At 40.8% G+C, this 16,040-nt stretch overlaps 1 protein-coding gene and 1 long non-coding RNA gene across 4 annotated transcripts in view; one reads left to right on the top strand and one right to left on the bottom strand.

The window, feature by feature from the left end:
• The window catches only part of BICC1 (BicC family RNA binding protein 1), a 244,257-nt gene that overhangs the window by 126,678 nt on the left and 101,539 nt on the right, over positions 1–16,040 (top strand). For all 3 annotated transcript variants that reach the window (XM_059662679.1, XM_059662678.1, XM_059662680.1), the window contains exon 3: positions 11,494–11,563. In XM_059662679.1, the coding sequence (XP_059518662.1) occupies positions 11,494–11,563 (70 nt within the window). The remainder of the gene's footprint in view (positions 1–11,493; positions 11,564–16,040) is intronic.
• LOC132214536 (uncharacterized) lies at positions 8,730–10,812 on the bottom strand. The gene is made up of 3 exons (XR_009448305.1): positions 10,665–10,812; positions 9,834–9,930; positions 8,730–8,778 (listed from the first exon to the last, which is right to left on the bottom strand). It is a non-coding gene; the product is annotated as an uncharacterized LOC132214536 (long non-coding RNA).

Genomic DNA, 16,040 nt, shown 5'->3' with positions numbered 1-16,040 from the left:
CTTCATGTTATCTCCTTCATCACTGTGACTTACTTGAACCATGCTTCTTGACACTGTAAGTGCTAGATTCTAAAGTTTAAAAATGAATAAGATACAGTTGTTGGTCACCAGAAGCCCAACTCATTGGTGGGATTGGTAAGAAAAGAAAAAAAGGCAAAGAAATAAGCACGATAATATTGCCACAACTAAGTGAGATTGGGGAGGTTAGAGAGAAAGGGGGAGGAGTTTTCACATTTGAACTAGGTTTTGTTTGATCAGTAGGAGTTCTCTGAACTTTGAGATAAATTAGCTAAGCCTGCCTGTAGTATGGAACAGTTTAAAAATCTTACTAGTGATTCTCAGTGGAATGGCATCATGGGGCCATGGAAATGACCGTGCAAGCTGAAACTGTGCAAAGGGCTTTTAGTAATCAATGGGAAAATAAATGGATCTGCAAACTTTAAAAATTGTGGTCCGAACATTGACAATTTATCTTATTACAATCATAAATATATAGGGAAATGAAAAAATAATACTAGTATTTGGTGCACTATGCTTAAACATTAGAAATAGAGAATTGATGTGTTTCATATTTTTGTTAAAGACCTTGTCAAGAACAGTTGGAACAGTGCTGGTTTTTTGGATTGTATAAGCCACAATGAGGAGGGACCATCTTCTCTTGCCTTAGTGAATTGTCATAATCATAAGTCTGGAACAGATTCCAACATTTCATCCTTTGTACTTTCAAAGTTGTGAAATATCTCCCAGAATCTCTTTAATGTGAAGTTGTTTTTTTGCCAGCAGCAGTCCCTTTGGGACTCACAACCGCTTTTGTTATTGATGCCGATAAGTTTGCCTTCACTAAGATTCCCTTGGCTGCATATCCTGAGTCTCAAAGAGCAAGAGTGTCAACATTCCCATGGGCAGCTGTTGATTTTATACCCATTGACATTCGATTCAAATTTCACTTCCAGCCGTGTCATTTTTGTGTGTGTTTCTTTTCTGCACTTTTATCTCTGTTGGCCACGTTTCCACTTTTACTTATCCATTTTTGAAGTATGTCCTTGGTTTTATCACTGGGAGGCAAGAAGTCAGCACAACTCCTTGCTTTGCTGTCTGTGTAGGAACTGATTACAGATGTGCAGTGAGTTTGCACCAACAGGCTTTGAAAAAAGCAGTGTGATTGGTCACAGATCAAGGTGAGCATCTGTGATAAGTGTAGTGATTCGTGTACTGAAGAGCTGGTAGCAGAATTTGTATTTGATATAGGTGCTCACAATTAATGTACTTTGGTAACTGGAATGCACGCTTGTGTTGTTGAGGTATTGGTGGTGTTAACTAAGCTGTGGTAACTGTAATTCATGCATATTGGAACTGTGCAAAGCCAGGATGTCTTAAACAGTTTGTCCTGCCCTTTGTTGGGAATTCAGCATCTGTAGCCCTGGCTACTGAGTGCCAGTGCGGCCCCTTTTGTGTCACTGTGACAACCAGAATGCTTCTCACAGTTCTCCATATGTGCATGGGGATGGGGGTACCTCCCTGGATTGAACCATTCTGGGGCCAACTGTGGGTCACTGTGGCATTAATCAGAGCGTGCCGAGGGCAGCCACTTTGCTCACTTACTTCGGTGTTCATGGCCGAGTTTCTGGGCAGTTGAGCGTTCACAGTGGCCTCACCATGAGTTTGGGGTGCCTTCCACTTCCTTCATAAGCCAACGAGGTAGAAATGACCCTCTCTAGGGAGTTCTGTGACTTAGATTCTAGCTGGACTTTGACACACACCTATGCACTTGTTTCACTCCTTTGAGTCCTAATTTCCTCATCTGTAAGATAGGTGTCACATATCTGATTTATAAGATTATTGTGAGGAGCACATGGGACATGGATATGAAAACTGTGTAAGGTAAAGGTGAGGAGGAGTCTGGAGATGATAAATAACTGAATCATTGAGATGCATTTCTTAGATTTAAAATGAAATACAGCAGATATCTTTAATGTTTCAGCTAAATAAGCATCCTCAGCTTTTAGACACCCTCCCATGAGAGAAGTTCTCTACTTTCCCAACGCCACTTTCCAGTGTTTTCTGGTTGGCTCTTTTCTCATTTAGCTCCCTTCAAGGTGAAAGGAGCTATTGACTCACAACCCATTAGTACAAGAAGAAACTTTAAACAGCCTTACTTCTCTGTTGGTACAAGGAAAATAGAGCGCAAATGGGTTGGACTTTGGGAGAAGCAGGCTGCAGATGGCGCCCAGCTGGTAGCCATTTTGAATGATGAATTTTCAATGGTTTCGAGTATAAATGTCAAGTTAGAGTGCTCAGCGTTCTTTTCCTGGTCCAAGAATAAATGCTTCAAGTAAAGTCAGCATAAATAGACATGTCTTGGGTTGAACTGAGATGCTGATTACTTACCTGTGGATTTTTAACTTTACGTCTGGATTGAAGAATTTGGTGAAATAAGCACGTTAGTAGAATGTTGTTGGTTTGGCAAAGGTTTCCTTCATCTGTAAAAGATTATCCTAAAATTGCTGCAGACTTGCAAGATGTGTAGTATAGTGAACACTGGTAGATATGTTCTCTTTCTGCATGGTCTGCTAATCTGGAATTTGTTGGAGATGGAAAAAATCTATGACTTGAGGATTGAAGACTGTAAATGGAATTCTTTTCTATTATGGATGAAACTGCATGTAGAATTTGATTCGATTTTACTTATTTTATTTTCTCCTAATTTTGGAAAGAGAAATTATTTCAATAATTGCCTGTAAATCTGTGATGAAACTTTTTTCAATAGCTAATACAACTTTCTTCCAGTTAAAAAAATGTCAAATTCCAGCTTATGTAAACACTAGAGGCCCGGTGCATGAAATTCATGCACGGGTAGGGTCCCTAGGCCTGGCGGGTGATCAGGACAGATTGGGGCCTTCCTTCATTATGCGCTGCCCCCTGGTGGTCAGTGCACGTCATAGTGAGCGATAGAACTCCCAGTCTCCCGGTTGAACTCCGTGGGGACACTTTGCATATTAGCCTTTTATTTATATAGATTGCCCTCTGTTTCCACCTCTCCCCTGCATCACTCCTCACAGTTAAAACTAAAACCAAAACAGGAGCATAGGATTCCATGGTTATTAACTACCTTTTTAATATGAAAAAACCAGTGCCATTACTCTTTAGAGAACATCACTCCCTGCTTATGAAATGCAAATATAAATTAGAAAGTTAAGATAACTCTAGCTTCCAAACTATTAAATATCCATAGCAGACTGTCTTCATCAGATTTTTTTATGATGAAAAAGTAACCTTTAAAGATGAACTGTAAAAATAGATGTTCTTTCTAATGTAACAGTCTTAATTTTAATTGCTTCATATATTTCAAAATTGATATTCCTCGACTAAATACTTTTACTACTATATTTTCTATTCATCAGATCTGAGATTAGCATAAGAATTAACTTACATTTCAATTATTAATCCCCTGAAAGTAATGGGTAGAGTAAGTTTTACAACAAAAATTTCAAGTAGTTACTTTTCATAGTTAAATTTTTAGATGGACTTCTCCAAAGCCTCCTCTCTCCTTGTGACATATTATAAGAGCGCAGCTAAAGAAACCTAGAAAAACCGGTAGAATTGAGAAGAGATTCTTCTGACAGTGAAGATGTCCAGAAGTTGGAACTGACCTATTTGAAATGACATTACCATAACAGCATCCAGAATTAAGAGTTAGAACAGGTCTTTAAAATATTTAAGGTGTCATTGAATGGTTTTTGAGAAGGATTCAAAACCAGATATTTGTTTTTTGAGGTTTGACTTTGTGAAAGCGAAAACCAGGACAATAATTAAATGGAAATAAAAACCAGAAAACAACCAGCTAGGACTGAGTTTAGGATTTTTTTCCCAGAGGCAGAAGGTAGTCATTTTCTTCTCAGAGGTTTTATGGCTTTGCATTCCTAGGCATTCCTTAGCTTAACTGACATCGTGGTATTTATAGTTTAGTGCCGCGAGGCAGCACTAGTCATTTTAAGCATGTTTCCCAACTTTCAGTTCATATTTCATACAACAGGGGTGCATCAACATCTTATTTTGGAAAGGGTTGGTCAGGGTGGGCCACCTAATTGAATTATTCTTTGAATGCAAACCGAACGCTTTGGACGCTATCCTGACTTGCTTGAGAATTAGGGTGTATCATGGGTTCCTGGGAAGCGATTTCCTCGTGAGGTTTTGCAAGAGTTATTTGGATTGTGGAAAATGTATGATCTCCTCCTGAGAGGTGTCAGTGTTTTCATCCAGAATAGGATCCATAAAATTAACTTGTTTCAGTGTCCCCATTTTCATGATTAAAAAAAAAAGTCACCTTAATTCTCTTGGCTTTCTATTGAACCCGCCTGGGTTTTGTGAAGATGGTAGGAGGCTGCCAGTAGCTGCCGTTACAGTTCGTCCCTGCTGTCTCCTTCCTCAAAGCGCTGAGCCTCAGACACACTAGGAACGTGCTACCTCCACAGCTCAGTCTGCGCAGTGGCTTGTAGCACTGGTGTCCACATCCAAGCTCTTGTCCAACTCAACGTCGCCTCTTTGGAACGGGAAGTAAGCGCTTAGGTTGGGGTTGTCTGGAAGCCCTGGGCATATTTTAAAAAATATATGGAACTCGCCTGTAAGCGTCCTAGGTCTTTCTTGCCCCTCGGAGAAATCCCAGGTTTATCTCTGACCTTTGTTCCTTAGCTGCCTTATTAATGTACAGCATCCAGAATTATGATTTAAAACAAAAGTCTCTAAAGTATTTTAAGGTGGGATTTAATGTTCAGTGGTGCTTGGAACTTGGGTTTTGTGAAGGTGGAAATGGAGGCCATAAGAAGTTTAAAAAAACAAACTAGCTGGAACTTTAGGATTTTTTTCCGCCCCCTGAGACATAAGATAGTCATTTTCCTCTCAGAGGTTTGACGGCTTCTTTGATTTCAGCCACAGCTCTGTGACCTCACCTTTTTCAGTTCCCCTGTCTCTCTTGATTCTCCTATTTGTCTTGATGACCACGAGGACATCTTTTTAAGCATAGCTTTCTGACTTGCTTAGTGCCGTTTCTGCCTCTGCACCCTCCTATCCCCCCTTCTCCAACTTCTACCAGGAGACATGCCTCCACCCCCTGCTCGAGCAACCCAGCTTCAGACTGAGCCACCTGGGCCAGCCTGCACCCACATCCCAGCAGAGAACTGTGCCTCCTCCTCCTGCTCTCCGGACAGCCTCACACCCTACCACTCCCATCGCGGGCGGGTACTGATAGCATACGGATAGCATACAGTGTCTACGCCAGAGGAACGGACAACAGTGTCTACGCCAGAGGAACGGACTCGGAGTCATTGTGGATGATGGTTTGAAAGCTTCACTGATAACTTCCAAGGGGGAATTTTGACTCTGAAGTAAGTAGGGCCCCTTCCGATTTGTAGTTACTTCTCTGGTTCTCAGGGCTTTTTTGTAGCAAGTGAGAGGCAAGCACAGGTACCAGATGGCTTCGGTTTGTGTCATGTCTTCAGTCTATATGGAGCAAGTCAATGTGCAGACTCATAGGAGGGTGGTGAAGACAAGACACATTCCCCATCCTGGATGGGTAAGGTGAGCCTTGAAACGCCTCAGCTACTGTCTAGTACCTGCCTGCCTTCCTCCTAGATTTTCCTACACTCCCCCTCTTCTGCCTGGGACACTTTCTTCACCTCTTCCCTAGGTAGCCCACTTTTCCTTCTCCTCTAGGTCACAGCATTAATAGTCACTTCCGTGAGCTAACTTTTCTTGACTCCCCACGACTGGGTTGGGATCCCCTCTATACACCCCCACCTTGCCCTGCCCTGTTCTGAAACTTGGGACACACACAGTTCATAGTGGTGGGTTAACTTGTCTTTGCCCTTGTCTGACCATGTGCTCCCTGAGGGAAACCCTGTCTATTTTGCTGTTCCTAGTGTCCAGAACAGTGCCTGCCCCAAAGGCATCAACCTGTCCTTAAAACAGGCCTCATATTACCCAGCAGTCACTGTGTGCCATACCCTGTGCCTGGGTTTTCCACATGCTTTCTTTTAAAACCTCACAGCACCTCTACAGCTAATTGTACAGAGGAGAAAAGTGAGGTTGACCAAAGGTACTTGCCCAACGTGATAGCCAGGAAGCGGCCAGGTACTTGCCTCTGGAACCACCTGCCTGTAACTGCTAGATTGCACACAACAATGAACAATCATGCGTAGGGACCAGCAAGGAGCCTCGCGAGTGACCTGTGTGGTCGGCGTTGGCAGCCACAAATGGTATTTATTGGAGTTGCTCTTTCCTAGTTATATAGGACAGGTCAGCTACAGGTTCCAATAACAAGTCATTTGTGTTCTGTAAAAGGTCTGACATTTACTGCAGCTCACAGGACTTTGGACATCATGTGGAATAAAAGATTGAACTCTTGTTTTAGAATTAGGGGTCTTGAGCTTGGGGTAGCCTCTCTTCCACTAACAGTCAGTGAGTGCTGCTGTGGGTAGGTTGAAAGTGAGTCTTTCCATGAGCCTCTACCTCATGCGCAGTAGACTTAGACCAGTGTGAGGCTTACTGGAGTGTATGGAGTAGGCATTTTGACTTGATGCCCATTACCTGCTATTACGATATAGTCACTGGTGCAGTCTTCCCCCTCATGGAGTATCTAGTGGTGTTTAATAAAAAGAGGTCATGTGCAGGTGATTGCTCAGAGGTTCTGCACATGATTAAGATTTCAGAAAGTTGTGTCTTCCAAGCATATAGTGCCAGGGGTGCTGCTCTGTTATAGTGTTACTAGAGGCCCTGTGCATGACATTTGTGCACTGCGGGAGGAGGATGCCCTCAGCCTGACCTGCACCATCTCGCAGTCTGGGACCCCTCGGGGGATGTCAGACTGCTGGCTTAGGCCCGCTCCCCATGGCAGTCGGACATCCCCCAAGGGGCCCTTAGTGCTACCGCAGAGGCAGGAGGGGCTCCCGCCACCACCACTGCACTTTCCAGCCATGAACCCAGCTTCTGGCTGAGGGGCGCTCCCCCTGTGGGAGTGCACTGACCACCAAGGGGCAGCTCCTGCATTGAATGTCTGCCCCCTAGTCGACAGTGTGTGTCATAGAGACCGGTTGTTCTGCTGTTTGGTTGATTTGCATATTAGGGTTTTATTATATAGGAATAATGATGACACCTAGCATAAATTACTGGATTAAATGGTCAAATTACTTAATTCAGAAAAAGAAAAGTATATAATTTTCTTACTGCTCCCCTACCAATAGTTCTGGTATGATCTCATTTTTAAATTTTCCCTCTTTAGGTCTTTTAACTAACAGGGAAATTCTGAGTCTAATTTTAGTCACTTTGAAAATACATGTATCTATAGTAGCTGGAACTAACAGGTGATAAAATGTGACCAATTAGAAGGCCTTCCTCATTTGGTCTTCCTGTCCTCATTTGGGGACTAATGTACTCATTCATAAATTTGCCTGTACTTGACTTTCAGGACTTGAGTAATTTTACAAATTATATTTTGGGGAACCCTTTATACAACCACCCCCCGACCTGACCTTTCAAGGCAGGGGCTGTGAGCTGTTCTAGCCCATTGTCAGGCAATTGCATTTTTTGTTTGTCTGTGTCCCTGACTTGAGTGTAAGCTTGTGGGAACCAGGAATTGTGTCTCATTTGTAGCTGTGGGTCCAGGCTCTTGTGGCACCTAAATAAATAGGCTTTTTTTTTTCTTCTGAGTGGTGCACATTTAATGAAAAAAAGCTTTCATTTTAATGTATAAGTTCTGGTAAATTTGTGAAAATTATTATATCACATGAGAAACATGCTTTATGCACATTTCTTCCAACACATATATCTAATGGTCTTTTTCTTTCTTTTTTTTTTTGGTCTTTTTTTTCCTTTATTGATTAAGGTATTATATATGTGTCCTTGTTCCCCCCTTACTAACCCTCTCCTCCCCTCACCCCCGCTCATGCCCTCACCCCCCTGGTGTCTGTGTCCAATGGTTATGCTTATAAGCATGCATACAAGTCCTTTGGTTGATTTCTCCCCCTTACCCCTGTCCTCCCCTACCTTCCCTCTGAGTTTGACGGTCTGATAGATGCTTCTCTGTCTCTGGATCTGTTTTTGTTCATCAGTTTATGTTGTTCATTATATTCCACAAATGTGTGAGATCATGTGATATTTATCTTTCTCTGACTGACTGATTTTGCATAGCATAATGCTCTCCAGGTCCATCCATGCTGTTGCAAATGGTAGGAGACCCTTCGTTTTTACAGCAGCATAGTATTCCATTGTGTAGATGTACCACAGTTTTCTAATCAACTCATCTGCTGATGGGCACTTAGGCTGTTTCCAAATCTTAGCTATGGTGAATTGTGCTGCTATGAACATACGGGTGCATATATCCTTTCTGATTGTTGTTTCTAGTTTCTTGGAATATAGTCCTAGAAGTGGGATCACAGGGTCAAATGGGCATTCCATTTTTAGGTTTTTGAGGAAACTCCATATTGTCTTCCATAGTGGCTGCACCAGTCTGCATTCCCACCATCAGTGCACGAGGGTTCCTTTTTCTCTGCATCCTCACCAGCACTTGTCATTTGTTGATTTGTTGATGATAGCCATTCTGACAGTGTGAGATGGTACCTCATTGTCATTTTGACTTGCATCTCTTGGATGATTAGTGACTTTGAGCATGTTTTCATATGCCTCTTGGCCTTCCTTATGTCCTCTTTCAAAAAGTATCTATTAAGGTCTGTTGCCCATTTTTTGATTGGGTTGTTTATCTTCCTTTTGTTAAGTTGTATGAGTTTCCTGTAAATGTTGGAGATAAATGGTGTTGGGAAAATATTGGACAGATACATGCAAAAAAAATGAAACTAGACCACCAACTTACACCATACACAAAAATAATCTCAAAATGGATAAAGGACTTAAACATAAGATGGGAAACCATAAAAATCTTAGAGGAATCCACAGGCAGCAAAATCTCAGACATATGCTGAAGCAGTATCTTCACCGATACAGCTCCTAGAGCAATGGAAGGGAAAAAGAAAATAAACAAATGGGACTACATCAAAATAAAAAGCTTCTGCACAGCAAAAGAAACCATCAACAAATCAACAAGAAAGCCCACGGCATGGGAGGATATATTTGCCAATGCTATCTCTGATAAGGGTTTAAATAGGCTTTTTATAAATATTTGTAGGATGCTATAACCAGTTGGTATCCATAACTCCTAAAGCAAATCTTCAAATTTTTATATCCATGTTTTAAAAAGAGGAAGGGCCCGCGTTCAGTATAGTATGGTGGTTGAAACAGTGGTCTTTGCAAAGCAGTCTGGGGTATTAGCATCACTCTGCTAGGAAGCTGTGTGAGGAATAAAAAAATCTACTTCATGGGTATGCTACGAAGATTCATTTACCCAAACAGATCCTGTGCTTGTTGAGTACAGAGTAGAGAGCTTACTTTTATTTTGCAGAGACAACGATAAAAAAGTAAACCCAGAAAATTAGGAGAATTTCAGATTGTGACAAAGGTTAGGAGAGAAATAAATGCAGTGAAGTTGGAAGAGTAATTCTGGTTGGGGGGTGGTGCAGGAGTGTGTGTGTTGGGGGAGGTGACAGGGAGCCATCAGAGTGAATGCAAAGACCCCGAAGGCGTTGCCTGCAGGGCACGTTCTTGGGGAGGCCCGTGTAGCTGGAGTGGAGGGAGATGGGGAGGATGATATTTATTTTATTTTTAGATATAGATTTAGAGTTAACTTAGCAATTTAGTGGTGAAGACAGTTATACATATTAACAAGGACAGTATAAGATGAGAGAAGTAGGGGCCGGGTCCTGTAGGGCTGGGGTGGCGAGCATACCTACCTTCAGAGCCAGGCCAGCACCGTGACCTTGTGAAGACAGTGTAACTTCCCTTTGGTTTTCGATTTTAATAGAGACTCCAGTGCAGAGAAATATTTCTCTAAGAAAGGCAGCAGTGCAAACACCGTGAGAAATGGCAGTTGTGATAATACAAACCTGACCGTGGTGATGACCAGGACTCTTGACCTCAGTGGGAGAGATGCCGTGGGGCCTGGAGGGCAGCTGGAGCCTTCTGGGCCTGACCAGAGAGGGCATCTGCGCGCCCCCCCCCCCCCCCCACCAATGCAGGCCAAGAGTGGCCATGTGGAGATGTGGGCTGCAGGTGCTAAATCTGCCAAGTTTTACAGAGAACCAGAAATCTGAATTTGTATGGGAAATTCCCCGATTTAAAAAATACTGGCTCACGTTTAAGAACAGAAAACGTTGGGGTGGATAGACAAAATGCCAAACTGAAGCAGCTGCTGAAAGCCATTTTATGCTATGATAAAGGGGATTACATGAAGTAGGATGCACGTTAACATGTTAACCATTTAGCCTTCTGCCCTGTCGTAACCAAGACGGAGAGCGAAGAGGCACTTTTAAATAATTGGACCGTTAATGTATTTCATTATGTCTTCACCATTAGTTTGTTTAGTTAACTCTAAATCCATATTAAAAAGTAAGCACCCTATTCTAATTTAAGTGGTTAATGTAATCGGCTGTTTTTGCGGGTTTGCTTAGTTGTTTGCTCTACAGTTAGGTGCAGCATATATTCATGGTATGGAAGTAAACATTTGTCTAAGTCATGTGATAAAAGCAGAGAAGATCAATAGATACACATATTTGGTGACTCACCCTTTTCTTATTGCCTCTGTCCTCTGTGCGGCAGTCTCACTCCCCTCGCTTGTGCGGTCTCTGGGCCTCCTGGCCAGTGTTGGCTGCAAGTAAGTGAGAAAGAACTGTGGCAAATATGCCATTTCAGACAAGGCAAAGGATGATGGGAATGTAGCCTTACACTGTGATATCATGTTTAGAGGCTTTTCATCAGTTTTAATGAAATACCAATGTGCTCAGAGCAAGTTATTTATTCCCTTTCCCTCCCCCTACCCATCCCCCCCCCCCCCCCAGCAAAAAAATCTTCATTTAGAAAGACCTAACCCACATAGTTTTGTATTACGAGGATTATGTTTGATGTGTTGCAATCCATTGGCAATTGTTTTGGGGAATTTTATTCAGCACAAGCACTTCTGACCGTTCTGGCAACAAGTTGGGTTAATTGCTTGTTCATGTACTTTTTGGTATGGTTGTCTTTATGTTAACATCCTGGGGCATCATGGAGAGAAACACTGGGAGTAACAAAATATACTTGAATATTTCTGATAGATAAAGAGCTTATAAAATGCATCTCTTCCCCCCCCCAGTTTTTTTTTTTTGCATTGCTTTAAAATGAGATCATTTTGTTGTATCTGCATGAGCCTAAAGACTTGAAAATGATCTTTCTTTTTTTTCTTTTTATTTATTTATTTATTTATTTATTTATTTTTTTAATTGCTTAAAGTATTACAAAGGGTATTACATATGTGTCCATTTTTCCCCCCCGAAAATGATCTTTCTTTATTAGAGAATCTTATCTGTAAACACTGGTTCTTAATTAAATCAGTATTTCTCTTAATTTTTGTTGCAGATCATGGAGGAAACAAATACACAGATTGCTTGGCCGTCAAAGCTGAAGATCGGAGCCAAATCCAAGAAAGGTAAATTGTGAGAGACGGGGAAATTGGTAGTTTGATAGCAACTTGGAATCACTACGAGTTGGCCAGGGAGAAAATCACCCTTTATCTTTATCATGTTCATCCCCCAATATTTGTCAGGTAGCAGTAGTTTGGGAGGTTTATCATAAGTAAAAAATAAGGTACAGCCTTTTATCCAACAACAGAAAAAAATATTTTTAAGCATTTTCTTATAATAGAAGGTACTAATAGCAACCTACGTTTCAAGGGTGCCTGCTCATATGATGGCTATGAATCATAGTAACTCTCCACCAGTAATAACGTATTTTCAGTATATAAACTCTCAATATGTATGTACATGATAGTCTTCTTGTTTAACTAGAGGTCTTGTTTATGAACCACACAGATTTAATATTGAATGTTTTTCCCTTCTAATGTGATACAAACCTTCGATTTTCCTTCTCCACTCATTCTTCTCCTCTTCTCCTATTAGAGAGTGAAAAATCTCCCTAGATTTCTCTTCTAGGCTGAGCATTTCCCTTGCCTGGCCTCTGCTTCATGGATGGTCAGAAATGAAAGTCTGGGCACCCTTCGTTTTCTTTCAAGATCACATAGTATTTTCAAGTGACCTGCCAGCATATATTTTTATGGTTAGTTTTTGTTGTTGTTCAGTTTTGTATTTGTTGCCCTTTCTCCCTATGACTCTTGTTGCTAACTGGTGCTAGACGCTGCAGCACTTCCCAGTCTCCTTTCTTATTTTAGTCCAGTTGCCTTCTTTTAAACGAATTTTATTAGAGTTACTCATCACAAGGAATGCCAACTATGTTACAGTTGTTGTTATGAGTGTTGTTAGCTGGACTTCAGTGGACTGGAATTCTACAGAAACTCTGGTCTTGTTACGTTCTTATTGTTGGTCATGGTGGCAAGAAATGGGAGGCTGATGTGTTAAATAGTCATAAGAAGACAGGGCGAATATCCCAGCATAATTCCATAACTTTGCATAAACCTTGAATTTGCCAAGTACTACAGGATATATTCTTAGTTCATCTTCAGTGTGTTGAGACGTTTTATTTCCATTATGCAGAAGAAGAAACTGTCATTATTATCTACTTATTTGGTTGTTTGCAGCCACTTAAAAATCCCTGGCCTTCTGTATCACTTGAGCAACTTGGGATTTGAACATCAACTGGATTCTGGCTTTCTGTTAGGTATTTTTACTTAACGAATGAAATGAGCTTTATTACTATCCTAATAAAACTGTAATCTGCTCAGTGCCTAAAGTAAACCCCCGAGGAAACATGAATGTTAAAGCAATTCCGGACAATTTTGAAAGGTTTATTCTCTTGCTTCCCCCCCTCACTATCATTGGAAACTGAGACTTGATTAAATTTTTTATTCAAAATGTGGTGACAGGTTTGGAGATTTTAGATAAGATGGAGATGAATTGGTTAGGTTAATGTTTTAGATTAGTTTCTAGTATTGACACACCCCATTTAGAATGGCCAACTATCTTCCACATCTTGATGATATGTTTTGCTTCGGAAATAAGACTATTTTAGCAGTACATTGGAGGGCATTTAGCGTCATTTTCCACATGATTACTGTTAACTTTTGGAATTGTTTCTAAGAATTGATCTCCTCAGGCCTATGTCTAAAGACCACATTATATTTTTTTATTATTTATGAAGTGCTATGAATGCACAAAATACTGTGTGATGAACAGAATGTGCCAAAAGAAAGAGATTGAGCTCAAGGAAGAGAGAAAATGTCAAGAGTTTTCCTCAGAGGGACTGACCATTCAGAATTTACTTGAGTTGCTCTTATTATTTAAACACACAGCTGCTGAGTCCGTTCTTGGCTGACATCCCTGTTATATATATTCCTCTATTATTTTTAAAATGTTTCAACTCAGAGATATAATTTGCATGGAATAAGAGGGAAATGAACATGGCAGGAGGCACTTAGAAGGTAATTATTTGCTCTTTCATCTGATGTGGCTGTCTGCCTCTGAATGTTGTAGAGGATGGAGTTGTTGGTCTTTATTTTTCAAGCCCTTTCTTTCCAAACTCTTACTATTCAAGAGACCAAAGAATATGAATGTATCTGTGGACTTGTTCCATGTTTTGGATGATTATTGAATTGTCCATCCCAGGGTGATGTGAAGACTTGGAGTATACAGATAATCCCCAGCCTGGCTGGAGAGGCCACACCGCCATGGGTTTGTGCTGTGTTTTACTTTCTAGATTTATGATGCTTATTGGTGGAATATTTGAGCCTAGACAAACATTTTTCATGGCTACTGTTACCACAGTCTGCCCCCTGTTTTACCTTATTGGAATTTGGGCCTATGCTTTTGAAGTGACTTTCCAGTAGACTTGTCCAAACTTTGTTTTTTAAGCCATCAATCCTTTATCAGAGTGGTGTTTGAGCAGCTGTATGGCTCCTTTGGTTGACGTGCTGATAGGATGCTGCCTGGCAGAAAGGCAGAAAGCCAACAGCCTGAATTTGCCGTCAGAAAATTGAGGTTCTTCAGGTTCTGTAGATCTGCGGTGGAACTGGGAAGCCCTGTAATTAACAAGTTCCTCTGGTGGTTACAGTTAAGCTGAGTTTGGGAAACAAAAATCTCACCATTTGACATTGAAGTGCAATATAGTCATTAAGGAAGGAGACCATGTGTTCAAAGGCAATGGCTGATGACTGCTGTTGAAAAATAGGTGAAGTCCTTCAGGAGCCACTTGGGGATGACTTCCACCTTGGTTTTCAAAGAACTGCACTTTTACGGGTTCATTTTAAGTTTGTCACCTTTGTAGTCAGTTAACGTGGATAAGTTCAGAGTGATCACAACCTCATTGTTCTGTGCCTGTGCGGGATAGAATTTTGGGTAAAAGACTATCCAATGTTTGCTTCCTCTCTCTACCCTCCATTCTCCTTCACCATCCTTCTCACCCCTTTCTTTCCTCCCGCCCCATTCCCCTTGGACCATATAGAATATGGTGAAAACTGGAATAGAAACATTTTCATTTAGTAAGCAGGACATTTTGGGGTAAAGCTTGTTATATATATATATATATATATATATATATATATATATATATATATATATATATATATATATATACACACACACACACACACACACACACACACACACACACACTCTCACTCAGAGGCTATAGAAATTTTTTTTTTAATTCTTGAGTATTTGAAATTATGGGAAGGTTGAATCTTCATTAGAGCCACAAAGAACTAAGAAATTAAGACTCAATGTAACGGACATTTAAATAGGCAACTCCAGGATTGTTTAATGGAGGTCATAATTAAGAAAAATAAAGCAATGCATGGTATTTCTTCTGTAAAACCCACGTTTATTTTGAGTAAAAGTAAGTAAAACTGTTTCTAACTCTTGGAGTCAGAATACTAGAACATTCTGCTTTACGTGGAAAAAACTGAGCTTTGTGCTCGTCAGACCAGTATTTATAAGGTGTTTAATAGTGTAAACGTTACATAGGATAACTTCAGGCACTCATTAAAATTTTGAATATGCTATTGTGAATCACAGCCTATTTTAAAATAAACTTAGGTTCATTAAAGTGCAAATAGCATTTTGAACAAGTTTGACTATATTGCCAAATGAATGTCCTTCCAGACCTGCTTTAACAAATAGGTAAAAGTGAGTTGTCATGAGAATTTATTAAGCTGGTATGATTGTGATCCATAATGCTAGACGAGTTTGTTCTCTTAAATAAGGTAAACATTTTTCTTGCAGTCGTCTTTTGGCTCTTAATTTGCTCATCAATCTTTTTCTTTTTAGGCTGGCAAAGGTAATTGTGGGTAAAAATTGTTTAAAGTTTTTACGCCAAATTCCAAATAAACGAGGTCAGCATTCATGAAGCTTTACTGTTTTGTTCTGTGAGGGAGTTGTCCTGCAGAGTTGAACTAAGTGGTAGAACTGCTCCCTGCCAGCGTTTCCTGTTTGACATTAGGGTGCCGCAGGCTAGCAGGAATGAAAGGTGTTGACTGGATTGCTGGATGCATCCTGGTTTGGAGGCAGTTTGGCACCAAGTTTGGCCATTCTCTTCCTCCTAGAATAAACAAGAGAATCATCAAAATTCCACGAGGTTTTACTAATTTTGGTTGCATTCCATCAGAAGAAGAATCATCTAATAGAAAACCTTAGCATGAGAAAAACAGTAGACTGTTCATTTAATTGTTTTCAGGGGAGAATGTTTTACTGTCCTCATACTTTGGTTGGGTGTTCATGTTGGAATAGTTGAGGTCTGTAACGCAGTACTGCTCAGACAGCAGAAGGCAGAGAAGAGGCAAGGCACGGTACACCGTGTTTCCAGTGGGGGATTGTGACCCATTAGTGTATCAAAAATTAACTTCGGTGGTCACACCAGCATGCAAAAAAACACAACTGGCCCTGACCAGTGTGGGTCGGTTGGTTGGGCGTTGTCCATGCATCAAAGGGTTGCTGGTTTGATTCCTGGTCAGGGCACAT

This window comes from Myotis daubentonii, chromosome 13, assembly GCF_963259705.1.
Source record: "Myotis daubentonii chromosome 13, mMyoDau2.1, whole genome shotgun sequence".
In the NCBI taxonomy this organism is placed as follows: Eukaryota; Metazoa; Chordata; class Mammalia; order Chiroptera; family Vespertilionidae; genus Myotis; species Myotis daubentonii.
The sequence above is the reverse complement of the archived record's forward strand: the minus strand, read 5'-3'. Positions and strand labels throughout refer to the sequence as shown.